We start from the raw sequence: 20,746 nt of genomic DNA, 5'->3' as shown, positions 1-20,746 counted from the left end.
GACAGACAGGTAGGAAAGTCAACTCGTTCCGAGCATTTTGATTGGACGAACATTTCTTGGCCCTATGCCTTCCACAGAATATATAAATACAGATAAATACATTTAGACCACTTAACTTAATGATTGCTATTGGGATGTGAAGAGACTTTCAACCAGCATAACAAAAAATGTTTCTGAAGACAATCACCTATTGCACCTTTAAAGAGACTTTGATACAACCCACTTAAATACATACATACACACACACACCAACAAAACAAAAGCCTACTCAGATAAGAAATTATCTCTCTTTGGAGACATCATTTTAGCCACAATAAAAGCATTTAAAATTGCTGAGTGAATGTAAGGCCACAAACTTCTGCAACTTTTTTATGCATTTACACAGCAGAGAAACAGAATTGCAATATACAAATTAATTATGAATGCCATTTTCAGTCAAACATTACCTATGGAGGTCTGTTTCCACCACTTAGTAAAAAATGATAAAAAAAGGAAATTGTGATTTTTATCTCACAATCTCAATTTTTTTCTCAGAATTGCGTGATATAAACTCGCAATTGCAAGTTACAAAGTCAGAATTGCTTGATTTAAACTAGGGATGCTCTGATCCGCCTTTTTCGCCTCTGATACCGATTCCGATACCTAGGAGAAAAGAGTTTGTGTGAACTTTAATGTAAGGACTTAAATATTCATATGTAGCTCACATTAAGCTATCGTATGGCTTCAGAAGTAACACAGAATAATTCGCACAATCGAGAAAAAAAAATCTCGGATTTGGATCGGCCCTCTCTGACCGATACCCGATCCGAGAAAAATGGCACTATCGGAGCCGATACCCGATATGAATATCGGATCGGCGCATCCCTAATTTAAACTTGCAATTGTAAAAAAATTGGAAATCATAACTCACAATTGCAAGATTTATATCTCACAATTCTAAAAAATAAGTCAAAATTGCGGGATATGGACATGCAATTGTGTGAAAAAAGTCATAATTGCATAATAGTTTTTTTCTCGTGATTGTAAGTTTATATCCCACAATTTTGACATTATAATTTGCAATTATTATAACTTGCAATTGCGAGTTTATATCTCGCAATTCTGAAAAAAAAAGTCAGAATTGTGAGATAAAAAGCCATATTTATCTTTTAAATTTTTTATTCCATGGTGGAAACAAGCTTCCATAGTTACCGGAGTATAATGTGTTATGAGAGAAACAACTCCAACTGGCAGTTTGGAAAAACTCTGCTCCCTGACAGAATAGTGTATGCTAGTCTGCTAGAAGTAAAGTGTGCATCTCTTCTTTTTCAAGCCTGATGTCCATCACAGACCCGTGAATAATTCAGTTCCCGAGGAACCCATATCGCAAGCATTGCAAAAGATATTAACTATTAAAATGTCCTGTGTGAAGTGCACTTGAGAGCGAGCTAGCTAGAGAAACCAGGAGAGATTTTTTTTTTAAAGGAGACAACAAACATGGTGGGAAAGAGGAGAAAACAGAGAAGAGATAGTGGGAGAGACAGCGCAACATGTCAGAGAGCATGCTGTGAACCATGGGTAAATGAGTGTATTTGCTTCCCAATGCTCTGTGACCTAGATTAGAGTAATCTCTCTCTCTTTCTGTTTTGTCCCTAGGTCTGAGTCTCCCACTCTATCTCTTTCTCTCTTTTTCTTTACAACTCAAAAAGCCTGCCTGTCCTCCTACAGTCACAGTGGGCGCTTCAGCTACTGAGGTTACCTGAACAGATGCACACAATCAGACATTGTACAGCTGGTCTGTGCCTCTTTAGTTTAAGTATATGCTGACCAGCTATGGAAGAGGATTTCCACACACACATAGCTCATTTGACCAGCTTAAGTGCATAAAAGCGTCTGAGTATGTGCTGGGAATTCAAGCAAAGATCACGACTGCTCAGCCCTGATGCTTTCAATGGTGCTCATTGTGTGTGAGTGTGTCACAACCTCCTATCTCCACCCCTCTTCCTCTGTCATGAAGACACACACAAACAGAAACTATTTCATTCAAAACACACGTACATTACAAATAATGAATACATGATGATGGTGGAGTCTCTCATCTCCTGTCTTGTTACTGTAAACAAATACATGCACACAAGTAATTACTTTAACGCTATACAAATATATACTTAGTAAACTTAATTTTTATAAAATGTGTGGGAAATTTTGCAATTCCTGGCTACATACATTTAAATGTATACATATTTTATGTATATGTAAGAATATTTGAAGAGTTTAGTTCCAAAACGCTATAAATCCATTTAGATTAATTTGAGTAAAAACGTGTTTTCTTTATAATTACAGCAATAAAAGAAAATTTCATCATGAACAAGAACATGAACAACAATATCACATTAGACAACAGAAATTCCAAAATGACATTTCCCTTACATTCAACTTCCAAAAGTGAATTCATCTTTGCCATGTTACATTCATTTAGTTGACTAGTGCTACACACTGTATTAACAAAAACATAAATGGCATTAATAAAAACAATTACACTGACAAGCTACGCAATATCGCGTTCATAATCGAATGCGACTCATCTGCGATTATGAAAGCGATATTGCATAGCTTGTCAGTGATCTATGGCTCTGTGTATCCATCTGAAAGCACGTGATGGAGATTTATTATTAATCGGGTGTATTCAAAGCGCCGCCATTACTGTCTAGAGTGTGTGGAATGGTGCGCTGTGATTGGTTGAGTGGATATATCGCATTCTGCAGAGAAGGGAGACTGGCGTTTGTCGCGGTTTGGAAAGAAAGGGAGAAAACATGACAGAATAACTCGGCGGATATCGCATTTTGCGTAAATTTTCAATACCGACCAGATACAATACTAATTTTGGCGGAAACTCAAATTTTTTTTTTAAATGGCGCTTATCGCTTTTTGGAACCAAACTCTTCATTTTTTAAATGAAATATTAAGCATATTTGTATAATTTACAGGACTCGACAATAAGAATGTTTTTTCAGCTGGCCCAGTAGAAATGTAGCAATTTTAGCAACATATTTTAAACGTATGCATATTATATGCAACATTTACAAGAACAAGAGTTCAACATTAAGGATTTTTTTCTACTGGCACAGGGAATGTGTAGCAATTTTTGGCAACATATTTATAAATGTTACTGTACATTTAAGGATATTTTTATTTACATTTAAACCTAGTATTTGTATAATTTACAGGGCTTGACAAAAAGAATGTTTTGTCTGCTGGCCCATGAAGAGAAATGTTTCTTAAATGTTTTTTTAAATGTATACATATTAGGGATGCACGATATTGTATTATTGCCAATATCCGATATGCCGATATTTTTCAACTCATTTTGGCCGATACCGATACCGATATATTTCCTTTTGTTTGGAAACAAGTCTCTCCTGTGCAGAAATTCTAAGCAAAATATTTTTAATTTTGGTTAGTTTTTAACAAGAACTTATTTTTTAGAATTAAATAAACAATAATGAAGGTTTTTTGACAGTACATTGAAGCTTTGAAAATAACTATAAATAAACTATATATCAATCGCTGCATTTTTTCCCCCCAGAAAGATGCAGTGTTATCCATAACATTTTATTTTAAGATTTAACATTTGTAGATGGTCTAAAGCAAAAGAGTTGTAAAAATTCTGAAAATCTTTTAAAGCTTATGATTTGTTTTACAAATAAAACATATTACACATTAATGAATAAATCAATATATATAAAATTATTTAATTTACAAGTGTAATGTTTGTGATTTTTTTTCATGTAAGCTACAGCTTCTGACCTTTAAATCAAAACATACTCATTATTTTATGACATCAATTGCTGCTTTATTTAATCAAAAACACAGTCTAAATGTTATTTGTGTAGGCTATTTTACTTTTAATTTTATTAGAAGTAGGCCAACAGCGCCCCCTACAGATTAAAACTCCTTAACGAACGGGTGTTAGGACCCGGGGGCAGCTGCCGCTGCACGTGCTATTACTGTTTACTCTATCACACACAGAACGCATTATTCTGTACGTGTATTCTCAGTTTAAATGCAGCGATCCAAAACTAATCAATCATCTAGTGAATCTAATCATCATTCGACAAAACTTTGCTTCAAACATGAGTCACACTGCTGATGTGATCTAATCGCTAGCACACCCTGAGCACATGTGAGTTAATGTATTCCTCTTATCGGCAAGACATATAGGCATAATTTTTCATATCGGGGGATGCCGATATTTACATTTAAAGCCATTATCGGTCAATTCCGATATCAGTCCGATAATATCGTACATCCCTAATACATATTATTTGCAAGGATATTTTTATTTATTATTATTTTATTTTAAGGACTTTTTATCATATGTATATTATGTGTAAGGATATTTTTATTACAATTTAAAACTATTTGTATAATTTACAGGGCTCAATAATAATAACCATGTTTTTTTTCTGCTGGCCCAGGAAAAATGTTGCAAAACATATTTTATAAATGTATGTATATTTTATTTGTAAGGATATTTTGAAAAATATTAAGCCTAATTAAAATTAAAATTTCTGTACAAAAGATAGATTTCTAAAAAAAAATCTCACATTTGTTATTGAATATCTTTAAAATATGTCACTTTACAGAGGTAAAATAAGAAGTAAATGCACAGCCCTAGAGAGGGAGAATTATACTGTATAAGAGAGAATTATACTCTATAAATCAATCATTCATACCATCCTTAGCCACATGTGGGGTGCAATGTCCAAAAAACATGCCATTAGCATGGTAACATATCCAATTCCATCATATTTTACAGCACTATTTTGATAGTGACAACTGTTACTATTCATACAAATGTGTTAATATTGTCATAACACATTATTCAGCTATTAAAACAATAAAAGGCCTACATTATCTCAGCAGGCTAGAAATAACAGCAGCTCTATAAACTATTGTTGTCAAACCTATGGCCATAACTACACTACTACTATGTCTGAACCCAAACAAAAATCATAAAAGCAGGGTCTTTGAGCAGTGAGCTGGAAGCAGCCATACTCCCACTGGTCCTTCAAAGATTGAAAGAGTCTTTCATTGTGACCTTTTCTTTGTGCTGTCATCTATACAGTCATTAGTGCAAAGGAAAGACGATATGGGTGTGATGCTAAACATATGCTCATATTCATGACAAACATTATTCTAAAGCAAACCTCGCTACTTAGTCAGTTTTGACTGTATTTTTAAGGTTGCAGTAGGCATCGCCTGTCTAAGAGCCAAAAAGTGAGGACTGTAGGTGGGGACTGTGAATCGTGCCAGGACTGCATTGTGGGCTTTGAGAAACAGATATGCATAAACATATATAGGCTATATAATGCATACTTCAGGAAGCCAACCTCTGGGAAATTAAAAACACATAAAAGACAGAAACAGATAAGCATGTGTGTGTTTGCAAAACTGCACCAGCAAGGACACAAGATGATGTACGCAACCGTCATAAAATCCAAAAACACGCAACAATAGTAAGTGAAGCCAAAAGCAAACTAGCCCATCATTTGTAATCTGCCTCCAGGTGCTCTCTTGATTTGCTGTGTGGGAGACATACTGCGAATGAGTGCAGGCTGCACTGATGGCAGATCAGCTGATATTTCAAACGATTCTCTGGTGCAGAGATAAATGAGAATCTCTTTTTATATTTCGTTAATGCTGTTTAAGATATTGTTTTGCTCTTCTGAATCTTTCATACACCACTGCTAAAAGGCTTATATAACACATAAGGATGACTAAACACACACGCAAACAAACAGAGCCCCTTCTGCAATAAATCACAAGGACAATAACGGCACATTAAATGTAAACAACCACACACACACATATTTGTGTTATAATTCTACAGTGTATTTCTGATCAATTGAGGTCTAGACTCACCGTTCATACTGAATACCATTTAAAATGCTAAATAAAGAGTAATAGTTTGTTTATGTGAATTTTATACATGTGCATATAGCCTATATGTTATGGGCATGATATTGAAGCTATATATTCAAAGGCCCGGAAAAAGTTTCACATGCGACACCGGTCCACTACATGCCAAGTTCCATTGTCTGAGTGAGCGATTTACATGTCTTGTGGCAAGCTGTTTGAACATTTATTCCATAGAACCAATGTTACTAATACTTATTTTAATGTATAAATGCAATTCAACAGTGCCTAGCATTTTCTTCAAATTTGCAGTTAACTGTTCTTTAGATACTAGCAATTACTGGATAGTATATTTCAGATTTTGCTAATTTTAGTGCTTGCAAATATTTAATATTGGTCTGTAGTTGGGATATTGAGAGTTCATTTCTGTTTAATGGTCTGTATTTATTTCATAAAGATTGAAATATTTATAAATAATAATTTATATCTTAAAAATAATTTAATACAATAAATAATACCTAATACCTAACAGTACTACTGAAAATGGGAAAAGTATATACTGTTATGTGATTAGACTACATTAACATTACATTATAGCTATTTATTATTATCTAAATGACAAACCTTTGTGGAATTCAATGGAAAAATTAGTAAAGGAATAAGTAATATCTAATGCACAAGTACTAGAGAAATTAAAATATACTAGTCATTATTGGGTAACTTACAAGTAATAAGTAAAAATAAGTACCAGTAAGGAAATTTTTAAAAGCTATCTTTTCATTCTAAGGAATAAATGTTAAAACGGCTTGCCATATATGACCTCTCATTGAATCTTATATGGGTGTTAATTGTTTATGCAGGAAAAATTAGTTTAGGTCTATTAATAGCACTGTCAATGTGTCAAGCAGTACACTCATTAATAAATCATCATGCCATAGGATAAATGTTAGTTTGCCCATTATATTTTACCCATAAAGAGAGTACCCATTATAATAAAAGCCATATATAGTAGTAATATTACAAAAGCTATTGTGTTGTAAACGGTATTGCATATTTTTAATATTTTTTCCATTATCAGATTAAGTAAAGACTAAATATACAACTAACACTGAATACTACTTAGTTGATGGAGTCTGTATGAAGTATGAAGAGACACATGCAGAATAACCGTGGCCTGCAGTAAATAATCACATAAATACGTCCAGCGCGCTTCACAGACTCGGTGTTTTTGTTTTGCGCAATGTAACAGCAAATAAGGAAACATATTAGAGTAATGTCAGGACAATTAAAGAACAAAACAAAGCGAAACATACGTTTAAAATGCGGATAAATGCGACGCTGAACTAGTGAGATGCAGAAAAAGAGGTCAGTATGTTTCCACGAGCGGACGGCGGCGGCGACATTGAAGCATCATCATCAAGGAACCTGTGTGTGTGGATGCTCTTATTGAGGATGCAAGACTGAGCCTGTCAATCAGTGCATATAAATGCACGCACTGAAACAAGGAAGGAAGAGCCGTTGTTGTTTAAAGGCTTACCCTCCGACAGCTCCAGGTCCAGCTCAGCGAGCTGCTCCCGGACCTCTTGGGGGAGAGCAGACATATCCACACCGCGCTCCGCCATTATGGGCCAAAACCGGGGGGGAGAACTGCGCAGAACGGTTTACCGACAACAAAAATGCCAGTGTCCTCCTCACAGTGAAAAACAAATGGTATTAGACAGCAGACCAAGCTCCATCATCTCCGCCATGCCGAGAGAGAAATCCCAGCCGATGGGAAGAGTCACATGACCAGCGCTCGGGATGATGCCTGAGCCTGTGCTCTGAAGCCGCTGCTCCCTCTGGTGTGGTGAGAGGGAATCTTTATCTAATGCAGTCTTAAATTCAAACACTTCAATGGTCAAAGGGGTCCTATTATGCTTTTTCACTTTTTCAACTTTAGTTAGTCTGTAATGTTGCTGTTTGAGCATAAAAAAGATCTGCAAAGTTACAAAGCTCAAAGTCCACTTCAAAAGGAGATATTTTATTTACCAGAAATCACTTTTCAAAAATTACAACGGACTCGTTTGGACTACAACGCATATTGTCGGATACACACTAGCTTTCCCAAGGCAGACGAATTTAGAGTGGTTACAATCATCCGGGTTTAAATCGCGCTCAAAGCAATATTTACACTGAAGCTAGCAGGCGGCTATGGTAAGGGGCCCAACCATAGACTGTATAAAAACAGGGCCCAACACACACTGGCCCAGCTAACCAATCACAGCACATTTTGTATTTCAGAAGGCGGGCCTTCATTTGATACAGAAACTATTCGAGCTGTTCATGCCAGACTGGAGAGAGAGGTGTTGTAATAATGTAAAATATGTAAAACAAATAATGTTTTTCGAACAACCTAGTATGAGAGCCTGTTCTAGTACACCCCCAAAACAACATCAAGACTTTGTAAAAGAGCATAATAGGACCCCTTTAAAGTAGTTTTTTCCCCCCAAAATTAAAATCCTGTCATTATTTACTCACCTTTATGTCTTTCTAAATCCATATGTAGTTTTTTTCGTGAAACACAAAAGGAGACGTTTTGAAGAAGCTTCAAGCAACTATTTTCCATACAACACACTAAGTCTGTCAAAAAGATGAAAAAAAAAAACTATATAGAGATTTTGCAAAACAAGTGGGTGAGTTTTGGGTCGATTATTCTTTCGACGTGATTTACACAAGTAGGGCATTAGGTTTATTACAGTTTTTTAATGTATATAGTAAAGGTACTTATTAACCAATTAACAGGTTCTTACTGTTACAATTGTACAATATTTTCCTGTAAAATTAGGTTACATTTTTAAAAATATATTTTTAATCCAAGGAACATGTCCTACTTGTGTACATTTCATTGTAAATATTTTTATACACAGGCAATATACAAGGTTTGTATTGTTTATAATATATTGCTCACACTGATAAAACAACACAATGCATATGCACCTCATTCAAGCTAATCCATATACACAGAGCAGTTACGCACACAAATCCCACCGTACCACCTCTATATACACACAGAGGAACAGAACACCTTCAAAACAAGATGATAAATATTGCAGAAAACCAGCTCAACGCATCTCATTGAATGTACAAGAGGCTAGAGTTCCAACAATGTTTAATTATAACATATCTTAAGGACTGTTTCAGTTAGTCAATATCATACAACAAGCAATGTTTGTATGCCGACACTCATTTCATATTTACAGCTCTAGTTTAAGGGCTTCACTTACACGTTACAGTTTGGGATCAGTGAGTTATACACACCGTGGAAAGCAGTACGTTCTACATCCAAAAAGGATAAATCCAGATGCAAGGAAGGTCAGTGACAGAAACTGATATGGCAGATTGGATCATGTTTAAAAAAAATAAAAAATAAAAATAGATAATCTACACATCATCTAATCAAAACACATTATGAGAAGAAATATGATGCCATTGTCCAAAACCTATCAAAGCCAATTTCCTCTACATACAAAAAAGTATGCTTTGGTAAATCATAATGAGATAAAAAGTCATAATGACATTAAAATGTATGTTTATGAGACAAAAAGTCAAAATTACAAGTCATTATTACATCATTCAAAAACTTTACATTTTATTTTTTTAAGTTTCAATTTTGTCACAATGGCTTTTTATGCATTAATTTTGACTTTGTATCTTATAATTATGACTGTATCTCATATTTTTTACTTTTATATCATAGGCATGATTTATCACTGCATGATTTTTTTTTATGTTGAAATGAGCTTCTATTTAAAAAAACAACAAAAAAAACAGATATTCAAAGCTGAATTTAAAAAAAAAACAGCAACAGTTTTCATATAAAAGCCAAGCTTAAATTAACACAGATTATCCTATTTTTAAAAAAGTGATCAGGCATGAACTGTTTAATGGAATACAACTCAATAAGTTATGTGTTAGTTATGCGCACCAGATGAAATTCATTCAGGGTGGCCAAGTGTGAGTCTTTCGGGCCCCAACAAAGAAATAATAATGTTTTATTTCTATAACACCATCCTATCACTTATTCAAAAGCATTTCAACCATTTTGAAACGAGACTTCACATTCATAGCCGGGTTAGTTAACTACTGTACATTCACAAAACGCAAGCACAAGTCATTACGCGTGAGTTGTTGTGCGCGTGTTCCCTGTTATGAGACCAGATGCACTTCAATTTTGGCGTCTAACCTCTAATGCAAAAGGATTTATGTATTTTGGTTAAAGATACATATAATTCAGCAGAGCATATCATAATCATTACTGATCTAAAACATGTCCACGTGGTTACGCTACCTACAGATACCCTATATATATATATATACAGTGGTGTGAAAAAGTGTTGGCCGCCTTCCTGATTTCTTATTTTTTTGCAATATATATATATATATATATATAGCAAAATGCAGACAAACCAATAACGATATTCAAATATAAAAATATATTTTCTCTCCATACTTAAGCTTTTGCGAGTCCATTCTGCGCCACCAGGTTACGCTAATGTGAGAGACACGATCTTCACCAAAACAGCCACAGAAGCACAGACCTGAGAGAAATTACTTTAGAAACCACAATAAAATTAAGACGGAGAGGAAGAGCGAGAAATGGAAAAAGCGAGTATGTGTGAGATAGCGTCACCTAGAGAGACTGAGAAAGAAGGTGTTAAACTTATCTACATAGTGTAGTAATCATCTTTCTAATGTGGCCAGAATCATGCAACAAATCATTATATTAGAAAAACCATTGAATACAATGCAAAATAATTACAAATATCTGCAAACGAGACAAATATCAACTCAATGCATTAGTGAGAAGATCTATACATGTATATGTAAAGGTGTATTTTATAGAGATGACAGAAGAGACTTCATTTCCACTGCAGTGCTTCCTAGTCTGTGCAGTCTGACAGGGGCGTCCTATGATGTCACTACTTAGCCCGGGGAGGGTCTGTGATAGGCTACGGGTGAGCAGGGTGTGGTCAGAGCGTGGCAACATTGGTTCCCATTTGTCACATGAGAGCATTTACAAACACACCAGGACTGACAGTTTTGAGGGGAAAAGGGCGATTCGCTCCTTTGAAAGTATATTTAGTTCCCATTGGCTGAACAACATGCTCATCATCTGGATGTGGGCTGCGATTGGGAGGAAGCATCTCCAGCTGTGTTACTCCACTGGCCCGAGCCCATTCCCGCTAAAACAGCAACAGCCTCTGCCGCACGCACGCTCAGACCGTTAACCGACACCGGAGCCGGTACCGACACAGGCAACACCAACGCCGCCACTGAACTCTCATCCACTCCTGCAGCTGAAGGGAGAGAAACGGGGGAAGGATGAATGTTACGTATAAGGCATTTCGGACAAATAAAGAAAATATGTTGGCCCTGTGGGAGGAGAATGATGATGATTAACAGATGATCTACCGAGATATGCTTTTTTCTGCATGGCAGTAACAGGGCAGTCCTTATGGTCCAACAGCAGCTCCTTCAGATGTGTCACCTCAGTCCTCAACAGGGAAACTTCACTCTGTCAAGCACATTTACACGACTGTGTCAAGGAGGTCTTATCAAAGTGCATGAAGGTCATTTTTGGATATTCCATGTCTGCTTAATATGCAGAGACAACAAGAAGAAAGCCATTAATAAGTGTATTCCCCCAAAAAGTGTCTGACCAGCTGGACACAGCAACATTGGCTCAACCAACGGCATGATCAAAAATACAAATATACTGTTCCACAATTTGGGGTTAGTAAGATTTTGTAATGTTTTTTAAAAGAGATCTCACCAGTTCTGCATTTATTTGATCAAAAATACAGTAACAACTGTGAAATTGTAAAGTATAATTAAATTAGAATTTAAAATATCTGTTTTATATTTGAATACATTTTAAAATGTAATGTATTTCTGTAATGGCAAAGCTGAATTTTCAGCAGCCATTACTCCAGTCTTCAGTGTCACATGATCCTTCAGAAATCATTCTAATATGCTGATTTAGTGCTCAAGAAACATTTATTATTATTATTATCAATGTTGAAAACAGTTGTGCCGCTTAATGCTGTTGTGGAAACCGTGATACCTTTTTTTCAGGATTCTTGTATGAATAGAAAAATCAAAAGAACAGCATTTATTTGAAATAGATTTTTTTTAAGAATGTAAAATTCTTTACTGTCACTTCTAACCAATTTCAAGCATCCTTGTTGAATAAAAGTACTTTTTTAAACCTTATTGACCCCAAACAGTAGTGAAAATTTCAACAACATTATGCACAATGAATCAAAATCACTTTATTTCCTGGATCTTTTCACTCTGTCCGTCTGACTCACAGTGAGCGTGACGTTAGCAGTAGCTAACTCCTCAGCGCGCTTCTCCAGGGCACTGACCCACACTTTCCGTTTTTGCCGGCAACGGGAAGCAGCAGCTCTGTTCCGTTCAAGAAAACGGCGCCTGCGCTCATCCGGCTCAATATCTGCTCCTCGTCGTCTGCGGCCTCCTTTTGGTGGAGCAGGGGACACCTGCAAGATATTGCTTGAGCTGTCAAATACATTGAGAACGCAAGCATATGACAACAGTAAAATAGTGTATACTGATATATAATGCTTTAGTTGAGCTTATTTACTAGAAGATATCCCATTTAACCTATTAATTTAACTATTTATTTATGTCACAAACCCTATTCAAAAGAACAGGCAAATACGTTTTTGTTAAATGTGAGCCAAAATCATCACAATTAAAAGAACCAAAGACTTAAACTACTTCAGTCTGTGTGCATTGAATTTATTTAATACACGAGTTTCACAATTTTAGTTGAATTACTGAAATAAATGAACTTTTCCACAACATTCTAATTTATTGAGATGCACCTGTATGTAACACAGGCATGAGATGTCTGTGAGCACCTGTGGTTGAGCAGGTGATGGTGTCTCAGTCTGATCTGTTTTTTGTATTGGTGCTGGTCCACTAGGACTCTGCTGAGAAAGTGCTGCTTTTAGCCTCTAGATGGAGACAGATCCCATACACAAACACAAGGAAACACCACAACATGTAATTTAATGCTCAAAACCTGAGTGTTAAATTTTTTAGTTAGTTAATCGTTACATAATAAGCCCATTGTTAAGCATTTATACCTAAGTAAACACTGCGTGTGCTAGCGTGGGTGTATGTGCGCGCATTCTCACCGTCTTGGCATCAGAGTGTGTACTGTATCCAGACGGAGAGGAGGAGCCACTGCTGCTCCCACCAATAGGAGGGCCTGGAATCCCTGGGATATTGGGCACTGGGTTTGATGATCTGGCAAGCTATATATACACACATAACAACACAAGCTTAACATACTATAAACACAAAGCATAGACACAAATACAAAACAGATGTGAGCTTGTTTTGAGGGTCATATTGCTGAAAATGTCATCACAGATACTGTAAAGATAATAGTAATTGCTACTGTTTTGATTTAAGAATGATATATGTCTGTGGGAGGTTTTCACAAGTGCAGATGTACTATATATTTTCATATTCATTTAGTCAGTTGTCTTTAAGGCCATCTGTATAATTAAAACGACTGATTTTATGTTCAATACATTGGATCTATTCTTGCATTAAAAAACAGCTGGACAGAGTGCAGTGGAATGCATAAATTTTGAACTATTTTTAACTTGACATGCTGATGGTGCAAGAAGTTGGGAAAAAAAAACTGTTAAAAACAGCACAGAGTGCAAGAACACACATTCCTCCATAAGGGTAACAGATATTCCACAAATATTTGAGCTAAATAACTTACTGTTAACTACTGTTAGAGATGTAATATAAATATTTGATGAATACATGTTAGAAATGTAAAAATGTTATCCTGGCAACGAATTAAAAATAAAATAAGATTAAATAAATTCTAAATTAAATTCTACAATTACTAAAACTGAAAAAATAAAAATGCTAAATATAAAAAACTAAGAAAAGTGACTATATAAAACAAAAGTCAATTCAAAATAGGAATAAATACTATAAAATTATAAAAAAACAATACTAAACTTATAGCTACAACCTTTTATTAAATAAAACCAATACATTTGACACAAAAAAATGTTTTTCTTGGCTGTAGTGGCAATGATTTAAAAGGAATTAATTTAAGGAAGCAAATTCTCAGAGAGAGTTTTTAACTGTGCTGCACAATTTCAGCTTGATAAAATCCTTTCCAAAAATTTGTGTCATTTAATTCAACTTCCTTAAAGCACCAGCACTAACAAGACTAATACTAATTGTAATATTACTACAAATAAAATCCATACCGATATGACTGAAGTCTGCCCTGGACTGGGCAACAGAGGAACAGTCTGACCATTTGGAAGCTGCATCAGCATGGGAAAAGAACCAGACGGCGAACTGAAAAGAGTCATAGAGGTACTATTTTAGGACATTTTTCCTCATGCAGGGTGAGGAAGCAGAGGTGTGAACAACACTGAAATGACTCATGCAATTAAAAAAAGCAGTTTCAACTCGGAGGAGTGAATCTGCTTCACTGCTGAGGATGAACACAACCTATCACAAAGTCAGGCTTGTGATTTCATTTGGTTGGATCAACACCTACAATGCATAAAAAAGGCTTTTTGACATGAAGTGCCCTCTGCACTAGTGTTTGTACCTGAGTCTGTTTGACGGAGGGGTCCTGGTGATAACAGAGGTGGGAGAGGGCTGAGTTGGGTTCATGGCGTCGAATCCTTGGTGAAGTGGGAGTGAGCCTGGGCGTACTATGGTTGGTGTAGGGGTGGAATTTGCTGCAGTTCGTGGAGGAACATCCTGTAAAATTCAGATACATGACAATTTTATATGCAGCACTTGCGAAATTTTTTTTTAAATACTGTAATTAATCTAGCCCTAAATTTAAATTCACCTTGGCTTTCCTCATAGCAATAGGCTCTTTTGCCATTGCAACGGCATCTTTGCTGTTTGTCATGCTGGAGGCAGAGTCTGGGCTGTCCGGAGGGGAGGAGTCGATCTCAAGAGGCCCCTCCCTCTCTTTAACCTCTGTAGGTGTCTGTAGAGCTGGAAGCTTTGAGGTTCAAGATATCAAATTCATTAAAGAAACTGTGTCAAACAGAGCATATAAGTTGATAACCTTTGAATATTTTACACTTTTCTTATTTGAAATCTTACCGTGCCCTTAATTCTCCTCTCCTCCTCCTCCTGTGTTTTGCGGAGATCTTGCTCAAAGGAGCCAGCCAGCTCACTAAACAAACCCACCTCCTCACAATTCTTAAGAAATCGGGTGGGAGTAGGTGTCTGATCTGCACACACACACACACGTTTGTTTGACTATTGGTGAGGACATTGCATGGACTTCCATTGATTTTCTATCAGGTTAATGATATTTTCTATTCCCCCCAAACCTACCCCTCACAGAAACATGTGCAAAACACTAGATTTACATCAAAACATGCTCTGGCCAACTCATAAGCCTTTTTAACTAATGAGGTTCAGTACAATGTCCTCACTAGTGGGTTGTCATATTATTTCACTATACTGTATAAGTGAGGACATTTGGCCCTCACAAGTATAGTTAAACAACAAATACAAACAGTCAAAGGCGGCTAACTACTGTATCAAATTTTGTCAAAAATGTAACGTTGATGTCCTTAAATGTAGTACAACAGCAGTCTTCTGTCATCTGACACTTTAATTGCTCAAGCTCTTTTAAAACAGAATGGATTCTGCCTTATCTGTTACGAGTCTACGACACAAAGGGACTATATTGTTGGAATCACTTACAGAATGATTTTTTGATACAACACTGAAAGCCAATCAGAATCTACCCGACTTTAAAGAACTCAAACATTTACAATTTTAGCGTGTGCTTATAATACACACATTATTATCGTTCTTGGTGTAAACAGGCCTTAACATAAGCACTCAATGACAAATTCATCTATGTGGGGACACAAACCTGCTATGATAACCGTGTCTGTTCTAGCTTGTCCGAACTTCAGCGTCATCTCATGCTTATGTTTGTGCACTGCCAAATGGTCCTCATTGGTGAACCTCTGACATGAGAGAAACAGAGACACATGCATTAACCCGCTGCAAAGTTTTCAGTCAATTTGCATCTCATCCTAATTCAAATCAGATGGAAGCTAGAAACAGAGAAGTAGTGGATGATATCAGGCCATCTGTTGTTTTGATGACGGCTTATGTTATCCAGTTATGCAGTGCTATGGGAGCCTCTTACAGTTGCTCAGTGGAAGCAGGGATTAAAACAGCTGGTGTGATTTTAGAATAAAAATTTGGGGCAACAATCTGTTTCTGGCCCCAAGATTAAGGGCCATAAAGGATCCTTATACTTTATTATACACCTTATGCAGAAGGACATGACCGGCATAAAAAGGAGAATTTAAGAGTAATAATGCAAGAAAATAGCTCTTACCTGTCCACAGCCTGGGGCAGTGCAGACAAAAGGTCGATCGTCTCCCATTTTAGATCAACTACTTCCTGTGTCACTTCTAAACACCATCCAGAAAGAATAGTTATGATTTATCTTATGAGACCCCAGACTTTTTAAAAACCTAAATTCTGTTCGTTTCATCTCAATTGTTTAAACAGTCATCTGACCATAAACCCCCATTTAAAATCATTCCTGCCAAACTTTGCATTTGAAATGTTGTACAGTCTCTTGACAGATGACAGGAATCCAGACTTCATTGCAGCAGAGGCCTGCTAGGTTCAACTGATTGCATAATGTGCATGATGATTACATGATAAGACGCTTTCATTTGACTATTGTCTGAGATCATCCCTGTTTAAAGAACATTTCTGCTTAATTAAACCCGCTTCAACCCAATAGCTTTATCACACCAACACATACCGCTAGCTAGCATGCGTTTCCTCTGTCAGCCATTCCAGAATTATCTATACAATAAAATTACTCCACACTAGTATGCAATAAAGTCGTAACAACCGTTATAACGAAACGATAACGTGTCTGAAGATTTGTCGTAACTCCTGGCGCGCTGTGTTTCGTTTAAAAGGTTCTTACTTAGCGATGTCCGATTCGTGAACGAATCGTTCTTTTGAGTCGGATCTTTTGGTTGAACTGGTTCACAAAACCAGTCCGAATGTTTCGTCCACGAATCTGACTGAATCAATGAACTGACAGTAGAAGCATTTGAAGTGAACCAAAACGTAAAATTATTTTAATGTTACAATTAAAATATATTGTAGCTATATTTACGACGTGATTGCATGGCAGCTTTACCAACACATGCAAAAACGTTAGTAAAATATGTAAAGTAAAATGTTGTAGAAATATTTAAGGTCCTATAAGATTGTTTTAAAACAACTAAAACAAGACACACTGATATTAATTATAATTCATATCAAAAAGTTGACAAATCAGTGACCACGAGATGACGCAATTACGTGGTAGCATACGTAATATCCGAATCATTTTACCTAGTTTTTTTAAACGAACTGTCCAAAAGAACCGATTCGCGGAAACGAATCGGACTTCCCATCACTAAAGCTAACAGGCTAATGCTAACCACACATGAGCCAACAGGCTGTAACACCCCATTTACACTGCAAGCGAGCGACGCTTAGGGACAAAACAAGAACACTCCCATTATATTAAACGAAGCTACAATGCCAGCGCCTTAGATTATGATCGATGGTTATAATGGGAGTGTTCTAATTGTGTCGCGGCTCGCGCAGTGTAAATTACACATGGTGCTCATGACATCTCCACCATTCGCGCGACCAGTGCCGCTACACTTTAAGTCACTAACTGCAATGCATCAGATAATACAAATGTGTTCTGTGTCACCTGTTCATCAGCCAAGGGTTTCAGTGTTTACAAACTTACCCTGCTCCTCCCTCTCTCGCTCGTGCCCTCTCTCCGCGTTCCCACCTTTGGAACTCCTTCATCCAGTTTGCTCACAATATGTAAATCTCGCGATATGTTGAGGTAATACTCAAAACCAGATTTAAGCCGTTACGTAACAGATTTGGAGCCGTGGTGAAAAATCCGGTGCTCTAGTTTACGCATCTCTGTGCTGCACACCAACCGCGTCAAATGAAAACGGGTATATTACTGGCGAAAAAAAAATACTCTTAATAAAGCCCTTATAGCTTTTTTTTTTTTTTTTTGTAAGAATATCACGGAATGATAACCATTAACTGATTAGACTTCTTTAAATTATTCAAATCCGCAAAGAATTGCAATAAAATGTCGTTCACATTTTCAATTCAGTGCGATGCAATTTATTCATTGCGATTGATACTACAAAATGTCCCAGTTGGGGGGTTAAAAAAAAAAAAACTCCCAAAAGAATAGGTAGACGATTTCCATATGAATATCAGTTTGGGACTAATCCTAATAGGATTTTCCCCCACCTTCATTTTTTAAACTAATGATTAATGATAATTAATGAAAAAATATATTACACGATCACTTTGTATTCAAGTAAATACCATTTTGCAACTTGACAGGCAAAGAAAGTCACAAGGGTTTTATAATACAAAGAATGTATTACTTTTGTTCTGTGTGTGTTGAAACACTCAGGACCATTTACTATTTGGTTAATTATAAGCAATTGCTATTGCTATTTAAAAAAAAAGCATTTTCTACAGGTTGTTCAAGAATAAAAATCAAACACAGATTAAAATCATTTTATCATTTATTTTTTTCTTTCAGCATTTTTTTTTTCCCCCATTGAACATCTACAATATCATCCAAAACACTCCACTCAGTCTACACTCCATGTCTACCCCCCCTATATAATTAAAAAGAAAAGGACAATACTTGTTTTTCTTTTTTTGGCTAAAGACTTGCTACTCGTAACTGCACCATTTCATGTCTAAAAAGCTTACAGCCTACACAGGTTATAAGATTAGCAACAAAACATAATACATTCCATTTCACCAACCAGCTATGAATCAAATCCATTAATTCAGATAAAAGAATTAAAAAAAAGAAAACCAGGTCCACTGATTTTTTTTTTTTTAATTTTAGTGGCAGTTTGAAATAATTTGTGCCCAAGGATAATATTGCCAAATATAGAAAACAAAAATCTGAAAACATGTCAAACTAATAACACACGTTAGGGCAAGAAAGCCACACTAAATAAAGTTAAAGAAACAGACTATTTAAAACAAAATAAAACAAAACAATAAAACTGATGCATGAACTTTCCCTCCATCCTTTCGTCTGAAACGGTCAAATATAGAAAGTAGGGGATTTTGAGAATTTTTTCATAGGACACCTTTACAAGGTTCTACACAAAGTTTCATAAAACGAAAACATACATTGTTCAACTCACTAATCAACAATCATGATTTTAACCACTCACTCATTCAATGGTGGCCCTGCTCATGGCAGAATGATAAGAGAGGAGTGAGGGAGGAGCTACTGCATTTAACAGCACTTCCTGAGATTGTCTCTCTGCTGATTTGACTTTGGTCTGGATCTGTGCACAGCCCATCCATGCATGTGAATGAGACGATAAGGATGGGAGGGAAAACAAATTGAGGAGAGATCATGCATTACAGTGTAACTGATTAAACGTTTTTAAAACATTCAAATATACATTAACTGAAACGTAAGACCCCTAAACAGTTTAACGTGGTTACTGAATTCAAAAGGCTACAAATAAAAATAAAAAAATCCTACAGTAAGCATTGGACAAAGTTAGCAGTCATAGACATCACCGATTTCCTCTGAGGTCCTGAGTTCCCTCTCTTTTACCAAAGTCAACATGAGATTGGATGACGGGTACATTATGAGTGCTGTAGCAGGTATATTACATGTAATCATACCTGAAATGTACAGGCATAAACGCAAGCGTCACATACATATTATCATTAAACAAACATACAAAGAAAAACACAGACTGACTCAATCACAGACTGGACATGAACGGCGATTCTAAAGCAGCACACTAACTCTGAGCATAAAATCCAACCTGATTATTGTCACCAGCATCTACAGCAGAGGGAGAAAAAATTAATTAAAAAAAAAGAAAATAGAACAGAAATTGTCAAAAGCAGACACTACAAACAACCTGATCACTAGAAAACACTAACAAGACTTGCACTCCCAAGGGAAAGGAAGACAAACTGTGGTTTTGCTCATCTACACGAATGATTTCTATTCATTCTTTCAATAAAGCAGCTTGATCTTTCGGTTACTGACAGACCCAGCCTTCAGAAACACTGGACATCACAGATGACACAATACGACATTATACAAAACGACACACCAACTCAAATCACCTTGAATATACACCGCAATGTCCAAATCTTTTTTCAATGGATGTCTAGTACCATTTCATCCATTCTTCATGACAAACTTCTTGTTCATTCTTGCTGTCCTTCAAACCTACACATTTCCCTCTTCCTTTGTCTGAACAACGTACACACACTTGTCTTCCAGTTTTAGACTGGGGTGGGAATCCATAGGCACCTCAATTTAATTTTGATTCAGTCACGAAGCAATTACAATACAACGGCATATGTGCACAACTGATTCGCTTTACAAATCATGTGAAACCCTTAATACCTGCTTAAGAGCAGTTTAAATGACATGCCAAATATCAACAAGTTTCCACCATGTTCAGGTCAATACATTTTTATAAATAATTTAAAAATCACTCATATTACATTTATAGCTGAAGAATTAATTATAATAGTGATATGACTCACTTTTCCTAGTGTCCAAATCTCACTTTAAAAATTCCCTGGTCTTCCAGGACTGTGGGAACCTTGTATCAATATTTTACGTTTCATCTTGTGCACATTTTGAATAAATGAAAGAAAAAACAGTTATGAATCACCGTGCATC

General features: G+C 36.1%; 2 protein-coding genes across 4 annotated transcripts in view; both read right to left on the bottom strand.

The window, feature by feature from the left end:
* Window positions 1-7,660, bottom strand: part of LOC107711059 (disco-interacting protein 2 homolog B-A-like) — a 49,046-nt gene extending 41,386 nt beyond the window's left edge. The window contains exon 1 of the mRNA XM_016515974.1: window positions 7,436-7,660. Coding sequence (XP_016371460.1) covers window positions 7,436-7,520 — 85 coding nt within the window. The 5' untranslated portion in view covers window positions 7,521-7,660. The remainder of the gene's footprint in view (window positions 1-7,435) is intronic.
* A 2,674-nt stretch (window positions 7,661-10,334) lies between these two features.
* LOC107711055 (cyclic AMP-dependent transcription factor ATF-7-like) lies at window positions 10,335-17,849 on the bottom strand. Of its 3 annotated transcripts, none has more exons than XM_016515968.1 (12): window positions 17,771-17,849; window positions 16,337-16,412; window positions 15,860-15,956; window positions 15,073-15,203; window positions 14,810-14,968; window positions 14,561-14,715; window positions 14,208-14,301; window positions 13,101-13,220; window positions 12,822-12,917; window positions 12,249-12,437; window positions 11,350-11,452; window positions 10,335-11,234 (listed from the first exon to the last, which is right to left on the bottom strand). In XM_016515968.1, the coding sequence occupies exons 2-12, from the start codon at window positions 16,382-16,384 to the stop codon at window positions 11,047-11,049; spliced, it is 1,380 nt and encodes a 459-aa protein (XP_016371454.1). In that variant the 5' UTR covers window positions 16,385-16,412; window positions 17,771-17,849; the 3' UTR covers window positions 10,335-11,046. The 3 variants fall into 3 exon arrangements, with proteins under 3 accessions (XP_016371454.1, XP_016371455.1, XP_016371456.1); XM_016515969.1 differs by lacking the exon at window positions 17,771-17,849 and adding an exon at window positions 16,775-17,073; XM_016515970.1 differs by lacking the exon at window positions 12,822-12,917.
* Between the last annotated feature and the right edge of the window lie 2,897 nt (window positions 17,850-20,746).

The sequence above is a fragment of the Sinocyclocheilus rhinocerous genome, unplaced genomic scaffold (genome assembly GCF_001515625.1).
Source record: "Sinocyclocheilus rhinocerous isolate Xijiao unplaced genomic scaffold, SAMN03320098_v1.1 scaffold85, whole genome shotgun sequence".
In the NCBI taxonomy this organism is placed as follows: domain Eukaryota; kingdom Metazoa; phylum Chordata; class Actinopteri; order Cypriniformes; family Cyprinidae; genus Sinocyclocheilus; species Sinocyclocheilus rhinocerous.
The sequence above is the reverse complement of the archived record's forward strand: the minus strand, read 5'-3'. Positions and strand labels throughout refer to the sequence as shown.

Excerpts from the sequence above, each read along its gene's own strand:
- LOC107711055 (XM_016515968.1), bottom strand. The coding sequence starts at position 16,384 with ATGGGAGACGATCGACCTTTTGTCTGCACTGCCCCAGGCTGTGGACAG. Across the intron at positions 14,969-15,072 it reads AGAGGAGAATTAAGGGCACG|CTTCCAGCTCTACAGACACC; the intron begins GTAAGATTTCAA and ends TGAACCTCAAAG. Across the intron at positions 12,918-13,100 it reads CACACTCTGATGCCAAGACG|AGGCTAAAAGCAGCACTTTC; the intron begins GTGAGAATGCGC and ends GTCTCCATCTAG.